Genomic DNA, 18,935 nt, shown 5'->3' on the forward strand with positions numbered 1-18,935 from the left:
GTGGGAATCAAACCGGTGACCTTCTGGTTCACAGGCTGACGCTCAATCCATTGAGCTACACCAGCCAGGGCTGAACATTTTGTATAAGTAGAATCGCCCAAGAGGTGGCCTTTTGTTCCAGCTGCCTTACTTTCATTTAGCATAATGTTTTCAAGGTCCGTCCGTGTGTAGCATGGACTTCACTCCTTTTTATGGCTGAGTAAGAGTTCCTTGTATGGATATAGCAGGTTTCGGTTATCCATTCATCAGTTGATGGAGATTGGGTTGCTTCCACTTTTTTGCTGTTATGAAGACTGCTTCTGTGGACATTCATGCAAAGTTTTTGTGTTAACATATGTTTGCATTTCCATGACTATATATGTAGGACTGTAATTGCTGGCTCGTATGGTAAGTCTCGGTTTAATTACTTGAGGAGCTGCCAACTCTTTTCCAAGGGAGCTGTGTCTTTTGACGTCGCTATCAGCAATGTGGGAGCGTTTACATTTCTCCACACCCTTGCCAATGCTGTCTTTTTTTTTTTTTTTTAATTGTAGCCATCCTGGTGGCTGTGGCTTCTCACCATCCTTTTGATTTGCATTTCCTCGATGGCTAATGACACTGAACATCTTTTCAAGTGCTTATTGGCCACCTGTGTATCTTCTTTAAAGAAATTATTGAAATTCTACGCCAATTTTAAAAACGGAATCGTTAGTCTCTTCATTATTGTAGTTCTTTGTATACTCAGGCTATGAGATAGACTCTTAATTGACTTTTGATTTGTAAACATTTTCTCCATTCTGTTGTCTTTTTGCTTTCTTGATATTGTCTTTTGGTAGACAAGTTTTTAATTTTGGTAAAGTCTAATTTACCTTTGGCTGCTTGTTCTTTAGGCATAAAAACCATACCTAATCCAAGGCCGCAGGTTTATAGCTACGTTTTCTTCTAAGTGTTTGAGTTTCAGCTCTCACACTTAGGTCTATGATCCATTCAAAGTTAATTTTCGTATGTTGTGAGGTAGGGGTCCAAATTCATTCTTTTGCATGTGAACATCTAGCTGCCCCGATTTATTCAAAGATTATTCTTTCCCCATTGGAGTGTCTTGGTACCGGTTTTGAAATCTATTGACCAAAAGATGTGTGGGTTTATTTCTAACTCTCAATTCTATTCCACTGGACTGTCCGTCCTTAAGAAAGGACTCTATCCTGATTGCCGTAGCTTTGCAGTAGGTTTGAAACTGGGAAGCACGACTCTTCTTTTTTTTCATTAAAACTGTTCAGGCTACTTATTCTGGGTCCTTTGCAGGCCCACAGCAATTTTAGGGTCAGCTTGTCAATTTCTGCCAAAAAGGCAGCGGAATTTTGAATAGGCATTGCATTAAATTTATAGATCAATTTAGGGAATATTGCCACTTTAATGGTATTAAGTTTTCCAATTCATGAACACAGGATGTCTTTCTATTTTGGTATTCTTTCAATAACATTTTGTAGTTTTTATGTACAAGTTTTATACTTGATTTGTTAAATTCACTCCCAAGCTCTTTTGGGGGGATGCCATTATAAATGAAATTATTTTGTTAATTTCATTTTTAGATAGTCCACTGCAAGTGTATAAAAATACAATTCATTTTATATAATTGATCTTGCATCCAGCATCCTCACCGAACTTATCAGCACTATGTTTTGGCAGATCCGTTAGGACACAGGTGGCAAACACAAGGCCCTCCACTTTGTTTTATCCAGGCCGGCACCTTGTTTCTACCAGGTGGCAGTGCCGAGCTCTCGCTCAACTGTTAAGGAGTAGTTACATTTATACAGTCCTAAAATTACATTCGGCCCTTTGAAGGCAATCACGAGGCTGACGTGGCCCTCAGTGAAAATGAGTTTGACACCCTGCTTTAAGGTTTTCAATATACAAGATTATGTCATTTACAAATGTGTTAAACTTCTTCCTTTTCAATATATATCTTCTTTACCATAATTATTCTGGATGGAGGCTAGAACCTCCATCCAGTACAATGTTGGGCAGATGTGGGGAGAGTGCCTTGTCTTGTTCCTGATCTTACAGGGAACACTTCCGGTCGTTCATCATGAAGTATGTTGCTAGCTGTGAGCTTTTCACAGATGCTCTTTATCAGGTTTTCTTCTATTCCTAGTGCTGTTTTCATCATGAAAGGGTATTGAGTTTTGTCTAATGCTTTTTCCCCATCAATAATCAAGCATTTCCTTCCCTTTACTGTGTTGACAGTGTACTACATCAATTTAGTTTTGTATGTTGAAACTATCTTGTATTCCTGGGATAAATCCCACTTGGTCCTCGTATAAAGAATTATGTGTTGATAGACTGTTTGATAGTATTTTTTGACGACTTCTGCATCTGTATTCATAAGGGATACTATGGTGTATAATGCTTTCCAGATGATATAACAATGCTAATTCTTTGAGAATGAGGCTTTGAAAGATCTCTAGCTTTGCTTCATTCCCTCTGGTGGCTGTCAGGCGGTGCCAGGAATGTTGGCTGTTCGCTGTCAAGGCTACTGCAGAGCTGGGAGGGCACAACTAGGACAAGTTAAAATGTTGCAAAGGTCACCATTCTCACCAAGATTTAGAGATCCTTGCTCTGCCATTTTCACTGACGTCACCTGGCTAAATATTTGACCATTTGCAGTGTCTTAGGTCCTATTCCTATCGGTCACCTTACTGCAGGCAACTGATGGCTTTTCTCCCCATGCCCCTAACACACTTACTGGACCGTCACGTGAGGGGCCAAGGTCTTCTCCAGAAACCCCTTTTCCTTAAATTCTCTTCACTCATATTCTCTTGGATTTTGGCATTTCTTACCGTAAATATTAGAACAATTGACTTTTTCTTTCATGCTTACTGGGTCCTGCCACCTTAGTGATGGACACAAGGGACCAAACCAGGTTACACAAGTAGGATATCAAGTGATAAATTTATGGTCAGTATAAAAAAAGCACAGTTTCTATAAGGTCTGAGGCAATATTCCTCAACAGTGCCTGCTGTTACTTTGGGTACCAGAAATGAACCAACTTCCCATTTTGGGAGGTGGCCGACTATTACATTAGCATAAAGACCAAGCTTTAGAGCTTAGTGATGACCTGTCCAACCCCAAGCATTGTGCCATCTTCCATTTTAGCTGAAGGCAAAGCAAGTTACATGCTCCGGACTGGGGATGGCTGAGCCAGCAGGCATCCAAGGGACACGTTCAATGAACCCAGATCCTCTGTCTTCACATGATGATTCTTGAGTTAACTTACGACATGCTTCTTTTTGGCTCAACCTCAAAAGAACGCTCGTATTTGCTTTTGTGGATTGGCACACCACCTCTCTCTATCCTTTCTCGCTTTTAAGTTTGTTACTTTAACATTCTTCTACTTTTTCAGCAAACTTGCATGGTGTCTCGTATCAAAGATTTTATGCAATCCCCTAGTGCATAAATGGGCAAGGTATTCTTTTACCCTCAACACCCCCCCATCCCTGCTACACCAAATCTCAAATAGCTAATTTTTCTTGTCTGTCTCCCTAAAATACGAGTTTCCTGAAGGCAGGGACTTTATAAGGTCTATCATACCCCTGGTGTAGCTCCAGTATTTAAAAAAGTGCTTGCTATAGAGTATGTACTCAAGAAATGGCTGCTAAAGCCTAAATGCCACCTCTCCTCTGAAGCCTGTTCAGATCTTCCTTCCCAAGAGGATCTGGTTGTTCTCTGAACTTCCCTAGCAGTTCATCTTTACTTCAGCTATACTTTCTCCTTCCGGGTATATGCCTTTCCATGATGCGTGAGCTCCTGGAAAGCAGGACCACAACTTCTAGGCTCGCTTTCTGCCCATTCCCACTCTCAAGCATATGGCAGGCAAGCAATAAATATATGTTGAATGAATATATATGAAAAACCCATTTAGATAGGTTCATCTAAATTCCAAAACACCTTTATTGAAAATTCAAGTTTTTAAAGAATTAGTTATAACAGAACACTAATTAGACATTAAAAGATAAAAGAAGTTTGCATGTAAAAAAGAAAGACACTTGGATTTATTGAATTAAAAAACTTTTATTTAAAAGTTTCCAATAGAAGCCAAATTAAACCCCAAATTGACAGCTACACTTAAGAGATCTCCTGAACTAAATGGCACTGGTTGAGTTGAATGTCTTGTTAAAGGAGGCCATTTGCTATTTAACCACCACTTCCCCCAAAGTAGTTCTAGAGCAGAAGCTGGTTTTATGAAAATACACATCGGATATTTCAGATGTCATCTTTCATGCAGAAGTTAAAAAAGCAAATAGGCTTTTCTGGTCTGCTGAGGATTAAAAACCACTACAGAGCAGGACACAAATGCTTTTGACATACAAGGTGTAACTCTCAAGGAACTTACTGCGGTGCTGTGCTCATTCATTCAAGCAGTCCAAGTGCCAACCCCGACAATGCCAACGCCTTACTTGGGTGTGGGTTTCCCTTCATCAGGCGCAGACCAAAGGAAGTGGCTGACCAAGCTGGGATACAGGCTACCGCAAAATGCGGTCACAAAGCAACGGCACAAATAATTTTCCTAGTGGACAAACGATCCAAAGAACCACCTCACAAATATTTTCAGTAACTGCATCATTTACACAAAGTGATGCAAGATCTCAGTTCTGATATATGTGAGGAAAAATTATAAACACCTTGTTACTTTATAGCTACACCTTGGATTGCAATAGATGCAGAAAATCTAACTGAGTATCTAATGAGTCCTTCTGGGAATCAGCGCAGATGAGTCACACAGCCTGTAAAAGAGAAGACGTGGCAGAGAGCACGAGATTCAGCCTTTCAATGTTCTCAGTGTTCTCTTGGAGGACAGACCCGGCCCAAGGACAGAAGTCACCAGGAGGGAGGCTTCAGCTCCATCTAAGGAAGACCTTTCTAACAGTTAGAGCTGCTCAACAACTGAACGGACTGCTTGGTGAGGTAGAGTCACTGGAAGTGTTCAAGGTGGAAAGATCACCCTTGTAGAAGGGACTCCTGCATTTGTTAAGAGGTTAGACTGGATGAACGAACCTCAGGCCTCTTTCAATTCTGAGATTCTAGAAAATTCCCTCAGGGAATTCAGAAGAGAATTCCTAAAAGGAAAGAGAAAGCACATATATGTATACTTTTAGAATCCTCTTGAGTTTTTTCTTTTTTCAAAAGGTACAGTAGAAAATGTAATCTGCTGTCTTTAAAATGCATATTCGCCTTCCCACCACTAGTAATTAGGAAGGATTTTGTATGACTTTTTTGTATTATAAAGGAAGGATGGAGGATTACATTTATAATTTCTGTAAATATTTTAGAAAAAATGCTTAAAATCTAGTAGTCAGTGCCCTAGAAACTTTATAGATTTTTAGGGAATATGCACAGATACAAATACATTATTCGTTAAATACAACTCACATCTGTGGTTTATTATACTCTAAAATATACAGGAATCTGGATGCACTGAAAGAGTGCAAGTAAATACAGTATCAAGCAGCCACTATTTCTATGTACATGCTCATTAATTCTTCAAAAAACCCACAAAATTATCAAATAGATCAAAATACTGTTCTGTGTTTTCACACTTTATATTCAGAAAAACCAGCTGATAATTTACAATGTCATAAAGTTTCCAGTTTTACAATACAAAAAGGATAAAATAAAATTGGGTATCATTTTGTGAAAATCTATGGAACTTTTTTACCCAGACCTGTGAGACCCCCTACATGTGTGAAATCATTCCCACTGGGAAAGTGACAGTTACAGGAAAAGCAGAACCAAGTAAATTGTTATTTAAAAGCCTAAATGTCAGCCTTCTCCCTCTCTCTCTATCTTAAAAGGCAGTCTTCCAACGTGGCAGGCGATTGCTTCTTTCCCCCAACTCTGAATAGGACCTAAAGATTTTAGTATTTTAGATCTTGTCCAACATGCAAATAATCTCCAGATCTGATCACGTTAATTTGTCAGTAATGGGGGGTTTGATTCTTCACTAAACAGTAACAACAGGAAGCCCCCGATCCATTGCGGGAACACAGAAGTGCTGAGTGGTGAAGGGGCACCCCCAAAGCAGTGAGGTCGACCGAAAACTTCCCCAGGACCACTGAACTGCAACGGGGTGAAAATCATCTAATTTTTGATTTTCTGCAATGTTCTCCTAGGAAATTCTTTACATTTTCAAACAAAAATAGTTCGATTTAAAACCTAAACTGTTCAAAACTGAGCAACAGCCCGACCCCAATCTGTCTCATGTCTGCAGCGCAAGTATTTCCACCTTGACTGTACTCAGTCAGCTGGTTATCAATTCTAACATTATAAAACTTGGATTTTAAAATTTTTATGTAAAAGAAAAAAAAATGTAAAAATACTTCTGCTCTCTCTCATGTTTATACAGGATTCGAAGGCTTTCAGATGTTTTCTTTAAAAAAAATCAACATTTAAAACCAAATCTCAGCTTCATTTTCAGAAATATTAAAGTTTGGTTTAGATAATGTCTCATTTCACCTACTCCAGCTCCCACAAAATGGCATCCCATTAAAACACCTTTACATTATTTGGTCCTTTGGCAGTTTGCTGTGCACATAATACCTACTGTGCCCAACTGTTATTGCCCTTAAATTTAGTTATAGTTCTACTGATAACATTTAAATCTAGTGTCCTCATCTCTTCTTTAATAGTGTTGCTTGTGTAAGCAGAGAAGGGTGCACAGTGTCCCGAACTACCCCTGGCGCTGCAAAGCCAAATTAAACAATTCCACAAAGCGATCTAACAGCCAAGTGTTTTCCTCTGGTCAAGTCTATTTAAAGACTTTAGAAGTTCCTTTTGCAAAACTTGCCTTTAAAATTCTTCTTCCTAATGTCGTCACATTTCTTTTTTGCTCACTCTGCGATCTTTCCTCTTAGGTTGAATTTGCATGTGAATAAAAAAGCGCCTTTTCCCTGAAAAAGCACAGTCTGAAGCGTCAGTGGCAGAACTCTTTCCTCAGACCTCCGGCTCAGCGCTTAGTAGGTCTCTGAATCGGAGTCATTGAGCTCGTCCACGTCAGTGTACAAGTACTCCTGTTCCCCGCCGATGTTGTTGAAACTGCAGTAAGAGCTAGGTTCATTCCGCATGATGGGCAAGGCTTCAAAGCTGACTGTTTTTGAGGTGTTGGTGTAACGATTAATGGCGTTGAATGTCAGGGATGATAAAGGGCTACTCGATGAGACAGGCATCATGGTGGCCAAAATGAGAGCTAGGCAGTCAGCCACATCCTTATTGGGAGCACAGGCCAAAGCAGGGGTATAACCTAGAATTAAAAGAAAAAATTAAAAAATTAAACATCCTGAGACTCATTTCACTAATATAAGGAAATAAGCCTAAAGACTTTCATCTCTACATACATTTTCAATTACGTGCCTTATAGTAAATTGGTTAATTAAAATGATTGAGAAAATTCTAGTAAGTAGAAAAAGAGAAAAGTCAGAAATCTAGGGTAGGAGACCTTACAAGACTACATTGCAGAAAACTGAGGCCCTGAGATGGATGATTTTGCCAACATCTCATGGCTTATCTGTATTCATCTGAATCCATAGAAAAAATAGTTTCATAATCTTCTTTCAGAATGATGGAACACTCCTACCATTAATTTTAAGTTATGTAAGAGTAAGCGCTTATATGCTGGGAAATCTAAATGCGGCAGATTCACGAAGGAGGCTCTGAGCAGATGCTGAAGAGAGATGTGTTGAATGAACTGACTGTCGTTTTCAACTTTTCTTTGAGGGTCACACAGCCCACTGCAGAAAAAACAGTAGGTCCACTAAACAGGTGAACTTTTAAGACCCCTACATCAAAACAAATGTTTCCTTTGTAACGATCCCTTTCTTTGGCAGAAGAAAGTCAGTCCTAAGGCACCACAAAGTTATCAATACAACTGAGTAAGGAGACCTTTGGTACTTAGGCTGGTACAAGACCCAGTTTCGAGGACAGAGCGGGGGAGAAGCTGGTGAGCACACTGCGACTCCCAGTTTACGCTGCCCCACGTGGAGCTGCGGCAGCAAGTGTCTTCACGCGCGAGTCTACGGCTTCATGTGGTGTTGCACATCTAGATACAGTTTCCCCTACTGTTTAGTACATACAATCTTAAAAATGATCAATAAAAACTTTATCAGTTGCTGACTCAGAGCCTCACAATGTGGTCAAATATACTATACAGGAGATTAGCATTTTAATTTTAGGCTCATTTTAATCTATATAGTTGCTATATTTCTAGAAATGTAATTTGCTGATAATGAGTTTCTCTTAAAGAGAAATGAGTCTGAACTTATCTTAGTCGATGATATTAACCACGTGTACGGATTTCATGACTACATATACTAATGATTCCCAAATATCTATGTCCAACCTAGCTCTTGCTTTTGAGCTCCAGATATCTAATTAGTGACTTGGGAGTTTCCACTGAACTTTTTCTCAAGTCCCTAAATGAACCCAGCTCTTCCTCCTACATTGCCTTCTTAGACAATGGCATCTCCATCCACACAGCTCTCCAAGCTGGGTGGCGTGAGACTTCCTTTCTCACCAATCCCAGTGAGACCCATCCTAAGACCTTTAGAAACATCGACCTTTTTTCATCTCCAATACCTCTACCTTAATTCTGGCTACAGTATTCTCTCCCCTGGAACTGGTAACCTGTTTTCCTAGTCTAATCTTGCTCCCCTCAGAGTTACTGCTATCATCCTAATGCCACTCGATTCAAGAAACTCTGGTAAACTCGGTATTTACAATGGTCTGTGTTTTATCTCTAAGTCTGCTACTCTCCATCCTTAGAAAATTCCCTCCCCACTTTTCCCTTGTCCTTCGGATTTTGGCTTAGAAGTCACTTTCCTGGGATGCCTTCCCTGATCCCACGAGTGCTCAGACAGTGTCCCACGCTGCCGCCGCCTGAGCGAGGCGGAGTGCACTGTGACACTGCTGACGCTCATCTCCGTTCAAGGAAGCAGTCTGTCTCGCTCGACGTTGTATTCTGGAGCGTAGCACTGTGCTCGGCGCACGCGCTCATCCAGCAAGTGTTCAGAGTCCCCACTATGTCCAGTGGGGTGTGTCCTTTGGGTGCCCAGACCACGTCAGTGAACACCACTGACAAAGATCCCCGGCCCTCACAGAGTTTATATTCACTCTGATGGGGAAGGCGCACTATTGACATAAAAAAAGTAAACTGTACAGAAGTTTGTTACAGCAGCGATTTTCGGCCTTGTTCTTGCCATGGCACACATACATGGATTACTAAATTCTACCAAAAAATACAGTGTTACGTTTTTTGCTGATCTGACAACAAAATAGGTATAATTTTGATTCATTCACACCAGATGGCTATTGCTGTGTTGACTGCTGCCAATTTTTAACTTGATAATCTAAAGGAAAAGAGGTCGATGCCCCTGACTAAATAGTCAGGGTCTGCATGTTTTAAAAATTATTGCAGCACACTGGTTGGAAAATCACTGTGTTAGAAGATAAGATCTATGGAAAAAAAGGAAAGAGTAGAGCAGGTCACCAAGGACCAAGAATGTGGTGGGAGGCGCACGCAGCAGGTTGTAGTATAAATAGGGTAGTTAGGAGAAGCTTCATTGAGAAGATGACATTTGAGCTAAGATTGGAAACAGGTGAGGGATTTAGTCAAAGACTCTTAGGGACAGAGTGTTCCAGGAAGAGGGAGCAGCCAGAACAAAGATCACGACGCATGTACCTCCACGGTGTGAAGGGGCTGGCGTGGCACAGCAGAGAGAGTAGGGTAAGAGCAGAGAGGTACAGGGCAGCAAACCAATCATGTAGGAACTTGTAGGTCATTATAAGGATTAAAAAGGAACTGAGATTCAAAGGATAATATCTTTTCACACGTTTTGAAAAAGGATCCACACCAGGGTGGTAGGAGTGGAGGAGAAAAGAGCGAGCGTATTTTGGACACACTGTGGAGGTGGATCAATGGTGTATGTTGACGGATTATACACCGGCTGTAAGAGACAGAAGTTAATGATGACTGCAGGTTCGAGCCCTGAGCAACTTCAAGGGTGGGAGAATTGTCCTCACCTGGGATCAGAATGGCCATGGGGACAACAGGCTTGGCAGGGGGCGGAGAGAAAAGGATTAGCAGTTCAGTTCTGGACATACTCGGTTTGAGTTATTTATCAGAGATCCACATGGTACTGTCAGTTATACTGCTGATCTATGAATATGGAGGTCATGAGAAGTCTGGGCTGGAGATACAAAGTCAGGACTTGTCAGCATAGGTAGTACTTAGAAACGAGGACCTGGATGAGATCACCTAGGGAGTGAATATAGATAGGAAAGCAGAAAGAGCCAAGGGCTGAGTCCTAGAGCCCTCCAAAATTAAGAACTTGTGCAAAAGAGGGAGAAACTTGGCAAAATAGATTAACAATAATTAGTAACATAGGAGGAAATCCAAGGAAGTCTTGAGGCCTGAAAGCCAAGTGAAGAAAGTTTGCCAAAGAGAAAGAATATACCTGAAACTATTATCATGTTGCATGTGAGTTATATCTCAATGAAAGCAAATGGATAAAAGAAAAACTATTTTAAGTTCCAGGGAATCCTGGTTAATTAATCTGACCATCCAAATAGCAAGTTGCACACCCTCACCCAGTTATCAATTCAAGGGACCAGGTACCTATGAATGGAGACTGGGTTCACCTCCACCACAGATACTTACTACGACTCTCCCTCTTATCCTGCCCTACAGTGATCTGCACCAACTTATCCAAGCAGCAGTGAGTAACATATAAGAAAATATGAAGATTATCTGGGGGAAATATTAGACTTGCTATGGAAGATTGCAACCTTCACATCCCCAATTACTCCCTTATTCATGTGTATATTTAAATTTCATGTTAAAAACCTCATTCCTATTTTCAAAAAATAATCATCATTTGTGCCAAGTTCGGACATATCCAGTAAAGCAAGAACTAAGAACTGACTCTCAGCATTGCGGAGGTCACTGGTGAGCATGGCGAGAACAGTTCTGCTGTGTGGTGCGGCGAAGTCTGACTGCAGGGGACTTGAGAGGGAATGAGATGAGAGAAGAATTGGGAAGGGCAGGAGAGTCAACTCGAGTAATTTTGCTGCATCGAGGAACAGAGAAATATGGCAGTAGCTGGTAGGAGTAGTGGGATTAGTGAGACTTTTTTAGGGTCAGAGAAATAATGTTTGAATACTGGTGAGAATAATCTAGGAAGATTCCAACAAAAAATGTTTATTATAGGACACAAAAGTGAAGAACTGCTAAAGTGATCATCTCGGGTAGGCAAAAGGGGACACAATCTAGCGCATGAGTGGGAATATCAGCTTTGGGTAAGACCGTGGCAATTATGGTAATAACAAACCAAAGTCAATTAACACTAATTCTGGTTTAACAGATACATGAAATTCAGTTAATCTCTTAAACGAACTTTTCTTGTTTCTCTTACCCTTGTTTCCTTTGCCATTCAATGTTAATTTCAGCTCTCCTCTTTGACCAATAAACGATATCCAAGTTTACTTTATGTCAAATATGGACCATCAAAAGATTAAAGCAGCTAGTGAGACATAGTTACGTAAAGAAGATACAGAACCTACTTACCGTTTTCATCTACTGCAAGCACACTCGCTCCTTTCCCCAAAAGTTCTTGAACCACCATTGTGAGCCCATTCCGGGCAGCAACATGCAGAGGTCTGGGGGGAAAATGGTACATGTACATATGTGCATGCCCATGCACGCGTGCACACAAATGCTCATACCACCACGTGAGGCACCCAGTCCCAACAGCAATAATGACGGGCACAAGGGACAGCAGAATCCATGTGGAGTGCACTGTCACCTTGTCACTGTGCTTAAGCTTAGCATCGAGCCACATTACCCAGATGCTGCCTTTATTAAACCTTTTTGTTAGTTTCCTTCTAAGACTAATGTTTAAAAAGATTTTACCAACTAAACAGCATTCTAAGTTGCTGTTTTAAGAAATGAGGTTGGCAAACAGGTAAGATAGAACATACAATAAAAACTGTAAATTGCAACAGCACAATTCCAATAGGCCTTGAAAACAGTTTACAGATCCCATGACTAACTTTTGTACCCTCAAGGGATCTAACTGATAGGTGAATGGGAAAGAGCATCACAGCAAGTGGAAATTGGGAGAGGACAATGGGAGATGTCAATTTAAGATCTAACAGTCACGTACAGCCTGGCTGCTCACATTAAGAACTTGATTCTTTTTGAAATCTCTTTAGCTTACAGACACATAAAATACTTTTTACCTCATTTACTGCTAGTATCAAAATAATGCATTATTGTTGCGGGCTTCCATAAAACACACTGACAGTATTACTTTCCTCCATAAAACTGAATTGAGAAAAACACAGTATTTTCAATAATAAAGTTTCCAGTTCAAAAGCCTTTTCAGTAATATGACTTTTGTTATGATTACAGAAATGAGTTTTGTTGATCATGAACAGTGATTGAGACAGATTCCAATGGTCCCATGTCAGGGGAAAACCCTCCGATCATTTCAGTAGTTCAGGCCCCAGGCTTAGACCAGACACAGAGTACTTACGTTTGCAAGGCTGCATTGGTTGCGTTGATGAGGTTTCTATCTGTTATCTTTTCCAGTATTAACAAGGCACTAGTTTCATGACCCTAAAGTTATGGAGAATAACTCTTAAAAAATTGGGGCACCATTAAAGATAAATTTATACACTCAATACACTCCAACACTAGTGCACATAATATGGCTATCACCAAACATATCTACCATGAATTTTCTTGGCTAATGTCTCACATACTTGTCTAAACGTGATGATGGAATGAGACTGAGGGCAGAGAAGAATATTTACAATCAGAGAGATTAAAGACAATCATTATGCGAAGACAGTAGTCATGTTTAGGCCTGTGCTCTAAAACTTACTTGGCTTACTGGAGACGTTCACCCACCATGGTGCCTAACCTGTCAGTACTTTTCTTAAAGTAATCTGTTGCGAGGGATCATTAGAGAGGTTTGTTCCTAGTTCTGTTCGGCTTAGTGAGGTGGGAAAACTTTAAGTGCCGCTGTTGACATTAGCAATGAAAACACCCTTACAATGGGTACATACCTTGCTGCAAGCCAGATGGAGGGCGGTGTTTTTACTGTTATCCTGTAAAGTCAGATCGGCACTAGCACTGCTAACCAGCATCTCTGGGAGGAAAAATTGCACCAATTCTTACGGTTATGAACATATATACCTTAGATTACTACTAACTCACTGCAGAGAAAATAAAGATACAAAGCACAAATACACCTCTACCAAAAGCTTAGTGCAAGAAAAATACTGTAATATGAAACATACATATATATTGTCTTATTGTTGTGAAAGTCAAAGACACTAACAACAGAAACTAACATTTCTATTGTGAGTGCTAACTACATTTCAAAAACTGTTTTAAGTGCTCTGGAGTAATAATACCTTTTTAATTCTCACAACAACACTACCAAGTGGGTACTGGTATTTTTCTCACTTTATAAAGCCGAGGCATAAGGCCACTCAGTCGGCAGATGCCGGACTCACATTCAGTCACCTGGGCCCAGCGCCAGGGTTCTGAACCGCTGTCTTACACTGCCTGGCCGAAGCAGACCACTCCATCAGTAAGGGCAAACAAAAACATTGTGGCCCTAAATAAAAATGTGGGTGGTAAGCAGGTAAAAGGTTTTAAACCTCAGGAGTGGTGGGAAGAGTAGTGGAAAAGTCGGTGAACTCGAGTCAGCAGGCTTGAGATCTAAGTTCTCCATAAGCAATATACATTCTTAGAATAATAAAAGCCTTAACCAGTTTCTTTACCAACTGTGTTTGTCTGTCCGTTTTCCGCAGCCATCATGAGAGGTGTTTTCCCAGAAGAGTCCACAGAATTGACTTGAGCATTATGGCTGAGCAGCAGCTGTAAACACTCTACGTGGTCTGTGAAGGCGGCCGCGTGGAGAGGTGTCCTGCAACACAGAGCAAGTAGGAGACTTGACTAAATCTCTACGTCATATATACTCTAAACAAAATTATTGCTTCACTTATGACAAGTAATTTTCAGGGGTTTACAGATTAGGCTGTAAAAGCACTGCCCAGATAGAAATAGAATTAATGGAATTTTAAAAAATGTGTTTTTCTGATAATTTAAAATACCTTTAATTAAACTAATATAAATAAGGATAACTTATAAAATTACTAAACAATGTTATATCATTAAAGGAAATTTTGAAATAAGTAAATCCTGACCCAAATACTGCCATCTATTAAAACTGTTGGGACTCTCTCCCAGCTTTTATTTGTTTACAGAAAAATGCTAACAATTCCTTATCAACAATACTTTATTAACAAGAGTTGCTTGGTAACAAACATACCTCTTTTTAAAAAAGGGAAATCTTTATATTTTACAAGTTTTAAAAAGAGGAAAACTGGCTAAAAATAATAGAAAAGTCTTTTATAATGAGAATATAATTAAGATTTTTATGGCGCTTTAAACTCACAAATATAAAAATCAACTTTTAATTAATAATGGGTTCTCTATAAATTCTTCCACATTAGTCTAGTAGCTAAAATTTTTTTCCCTATGGAGAGTAAAACAATTTCCTACCGCGCGGAACCCCTACCTTCCTTTCGCGTCTGTGGCGTTCACAATGCTGGCACCTAATGTGTCAATTAACATCTCAGCAGCACCTTCGTTGTCGTTTATCCTGTGTAAGGTAGTAAGGTGATCACTCTCACAGCAATGGAGTATTTCTCAAACAGTCAAATCAAATTTGATTCACTCTGCCTTTACTTACACAGCACAATGCAATGGACTGAAAGCATTTCCTTCCATTTTCTGAAAAACTTCCTGTTCTAAAAGAAGTTCTACACATGTCTCGTGACCTAAATAAGTAAATGAGAATCAGATATTAAAATCTCCCCAAAATGCTGAATTGTCCACACGTAGCCACATATCCTTACACAAACAAAACGACACAATCCACTGAACCTGTTAAACATCACACTTTTAGGGGCTCTGGAATCCAAAGTACAACTTCAAAATCTCGAGTACAATAACTCTTATGATAATTTTACTGGAGTTTATTACTGACACAGCAAATATTTATTTTGTGGGAGGAAAAAATTAGTCTCGTTGTTCTTTTACATGGTGGCCAGTTAGTTGTTTGATCATTATTTTTAAAAAGTCAAATTTATATGGTATAGTGTAACTTTCACAGTATATATTTATACAGCATGATTAACTTCAAAATTTAAATATTTTCTGATTTTAGTAATGATCTAATGGTAAAATATCAAGTACAGGAGAGGTGTTCGGAAGTAAATGTCCTTGTGCCCACCCCCGTTTTTGCGGTTCCTCCCGAGACTGTAACTGCTACCACCTTAACAGTTCCAGAAAACGTCTAGGCATATACGTAACTGCATGCACACACACGCCTATTTCATTTTTTATTTTTACACAAATGGGATGTTCAGTTCTGCAACTTGTTTTTACCTAATATTTTTATTAGCTGTAAATATCCTTTTATAGTAGCACATATAAAAATCTTAAATGTTTAGAAGAACCTCACAGTATCTAAGTGTATCATAAAATGATTTAATCTCTAATTATGGTTTTTTCAGGTGCTGGCTCCTTTGTTTTATTACAATGATAACGTCACAGTTCTCTGTGTGACGTTATCAAAACATTCTAGTACCTTTAAAAAAAAACCCCAAGTATTATTGTGTAACAGTTTCCTAGAAATGATATTGTTGAGTTAGAGGACAGATATATTGATTACTGACAGATACTAGGCCCAGTTTTTAACAGCAACTTTGAAAACAGGGAAAAACCCAAACCTCAGATTTTATTAACCTCATTTTCAAAGCCAGGGTTTTAGTAAAAGTACCCCACCTGCTGTACTAATCACTGCAAATGAGATGTTGCTTCTTTTATTTCATTAGTCGTCTGGTACACGATTTAGGAATACATGAGTGTCTTACGTAGCCTCTTTATTTCCATGGCTTGATATTTCGCTAACACAGTAAGGCGAGACTTCTTTTCTTTTTAAATTAGTCTAACATTTTCAAACAACAGCTCAATTTATCTTTATCCTGAAATCGTTTTTACCAGGAAAAGTATGTAAGTTTTAGGAAACCTTTAATTGTGCTCCATCTTGTGTCAGTTCTTTTCACTAATCCAGTGGTCCTGAGCGGGAGCAATTCTGCCCCTCCGGGCGGTATTTTCCGTTATCACAACTGGGGATGGGGTAGGGCACGCTACTGGCATCCAGGTGGGCAGCAGCCAGGGATGCCACTAAGTTTCCTGCAGTGCACATGACAGTCTCTCACGACAAAGAATTCCCTGACCCAAAACGTCAACAGGACTGATGTTGAGAAACCCTGATTTAACTCTCTCTCTCCAAATGTTAACTCATTACTAAAATTAACCATGGAAAGTTGTCCGGTGTCGATTTAAGAGTTTCTTATTTTCCTAGGATACCAACTTTCAAGGTGTAGTCTGGGGAAGACTGGGATGAGATTGCAAACTTGTCTTTTTAAAATCAGCCACTAAAGAAATTTTCCACTCTTCTTTCACTAAATTTCTTTTTTGTTTTGGTAAATAATTATTTTAAAATACATTACTATTGGGTCATATCAAGCTGAAAAACCCATCACTTGTGTCCTAATTTATGAAAGAGTGACAGAATTGGTCTCCTCATGTTTCAGAGGGATACTGAGGAAGCTTAAGAGTTTCATAAGAATTGATAAATTTTTAAAAGAAGCAAGACAATGTAAGTACTCTTAAGTTCTGTGATTGAAATTACATGAAATGAAAATCTGAACTTTAAAGGTTAGTATGTATAATTAGTTCTCTTCTAAAACTTGGCCATCATTCCATTTCAATTTTGAGAGAAATACTGTTTTCTGTTCTGTTGGAGAGCTCCCAATTTTCTTTTCAGCTGTACAATAATTACCAAAGTAAAACCATCTTACATATTTTATTCTCAGAATGCCAAATTATAAAATAGGCTTTTGGCTATAAATATGGTATTAATTTTAGACTGTCTGTACAGTCTCTTACTGCATATAGCCAACACACATCTAATTTCTTTCAGCTCAATTCCGAATCATCATAATTTTGCTACAGTCTGGAAATTAGACACATCTGTTCTGATCTTTAAATGGCAAACACTCATGCAAAGTTTTCTCTCTTGTACACGATGTGCTTACTGGGGAGTCTGAATTCAGTAGTGCTGGAGCAGACACTCGCTTTAGGAAACAGGGCTCTGCATAAAGCCCCGACAAGGAACGTGAGAGAGCAACTCCCCAAGGGACAGCCGCACAGTCTGTTTACACGGGAATGCTCGCTATCTGAGGGAAACTGCCGTATTGTGTGGTTCTTCCAATGGCTGATTCCGACACGTTAAAAAAAACATTCAAGCAATAAGAGTTTGCTTCAAAATAGTTTTATCTCACCGAGTCCTTAAATAAACAAAATTCACATCTGCAGATGTTCTTCTACTGTATTACATGCTTTTGGTTTTCTTTATAGTTGTAAAATGTCTTCAAGATACATTATAAAAACAAATCAAATTTCAATGGCAAACTATAGTGTCTTCTTTGACTTAGGACTTATCCTTAGCCGCTCCACTATACTCATTTAATACCAACTTAGTGAGTTGTAAGGGGAAAAAGAGAAGCTGAAACCCAAAGGTTTTATACTTTTCAAGACTGTTCTGGCTAAGGATCTGAGGTAGTAGTAAACGAAACGGACAGAACTGAACTTCTGAATTAGCGATACATTTAACTACTCAAGTTCTTCGTGGTGCCTCCAGTACTCAAACCGAAGGATGACTAATAGACACTGCAGGACAAGCCTCAGAAGAAAGCAACACTTTCTCACAGTGAAAGAAGAGAATGCTCAAAGAATTATTAATATGAATACCAAAATATTATATCTAGAAAATACTTAGGAAAACAAACAAACTAGAACTGTGCAAGATTCATAGTTCTCTTTTTTCATCATAAATTTACATTACTTGTCAAGATGGCTCCCAGTGAAAGAATCAAACAGCGTATTACAGAAAGACAGAAACTTCAACTTCTGGTAAGGCAGTCACTTGAATTTTAGAACAGATACTATGCTTATTTTTTATTTTTTAAAGCAAGTGGATCTTTATTTAAAGACAACATTTGTATTTTCTCTACCTGTTGAGGGAGAGTTGTCAGAACCGCGGACTGGTTTTGCAGACAGGCTCTCACAGCGGACGCTCGCCCGAATGCGGCTACACTGACACCCAGTGCGCCCCCCCACCCGCCCCCTCTCTGCTAGCGCCCTGAGCCTGGACCCTGACAGGTTCATGTTCACACTGTGCGTAATGGGCCTGGGAAATCCATGGCCCCTACAAAGGAAGAAATGAATACTTCTCAACATGCTTCATTACTTAAATTATTTTAATGAGTTGCAACTCACAAGCCAAACTCCATTTTAAACATCTATAACATAAAAAAAGCTTTTACTTCTCTGAGAACCTTTAATGAGCCTACCTGTAAAAGGACTAACTATGACCGTTAGCCTCTTGAAAGGTAAAAGTCGGTCTGTTCTAACTATGTAGCAAAGTTAACCATGAAAGTTTCTAAGTTTCTATTATGATCTCCTAGGATTTTATTTCCTTAAAATTTTGAGCATACATGTTACTGTTGATATATGATCTTATAATGTGCACAGAAAACATACACAGATTTCAGTTTAGAATGTGATGTATTTTCACTGTTTCTCCTACCTTTGTCAGTTTTTCCCCTAAAATAAGTCCATTTCCAAAGTTAAAGAAGCCCTGGCTGGTGTGGCTCACTGGACTGAGTGCCAGCTTATAACCTGAAAGGTCGCCAGTTTGATTCCCTGTCAGGGCACATGCCCGGAGTGCGGGCCAGGTCCCCAGTTAGGTGTGTGCGAGAGG

The 18,935-nt window shown here is 39.4% G+C and overlaps 1 protein-coding gene across 14 annotated transcripts in view; it reads right to left on the reverse strand.

The window, feature by feature from the left end:
* Positions 1–4,027: 4,027 nt before the first annotated feature.
* ANKRD28 (ankyrin repeat domain 28) overlaps positions 4,028–18,935 on the reverse strand; it is a 177,888-nt gene continuing 162,980 nt past the window's right edge. For all 14 annotated transcript variants that reach the window (XM_053929636.2, XM_053929633.2, XM_053929631.2 and 11 more), the window contains 7 exons: positions 14,793–14,880; positions 14,619–14,702; positions 13,819–13,964; positions 13,096–13,178; positions 12,561–12,643; positions 11,591–11,682; positions 4,028–7,273 (listed from right to left, as the gene is read on the reverse strand). In XM_053929636.2, coding sequence (XP_053785611.1) covers positions 6,987–7,273; positions 11,591–11,682; positions 12,561–12,643; positions 13,096–13,178; positions 13,819–13,964; positions 14,619–14,702; positions 14,793–14,880 — 863 coding nt within the window. In that variant the 3' untranslated portion in view covers positions 4,028–6,986. The remainder of the gene's footprint in view (positions 7,274–11,590; positions 11,683–12,560; positions 12,644–13,095; positions 13,179–13,818; positions 13,965–14,618; positions 14,703–14,792; positions 14,881–18,935) is intronic.

Source organism: Desmodus rotundus, chromosome 8 (assembly GCF_022682495.2).
Source record: "Desmodus rotundus isolate HL8 chromosome 8, HLdesRot8A.1, whole genome shotgun sequence".
Lineage (NCBI taxonomy): Eukaryota > Metazoa > Chordata > Mammalia > Chiroptera > Phyllostomidae > Desmodus > Desmodus rotundus.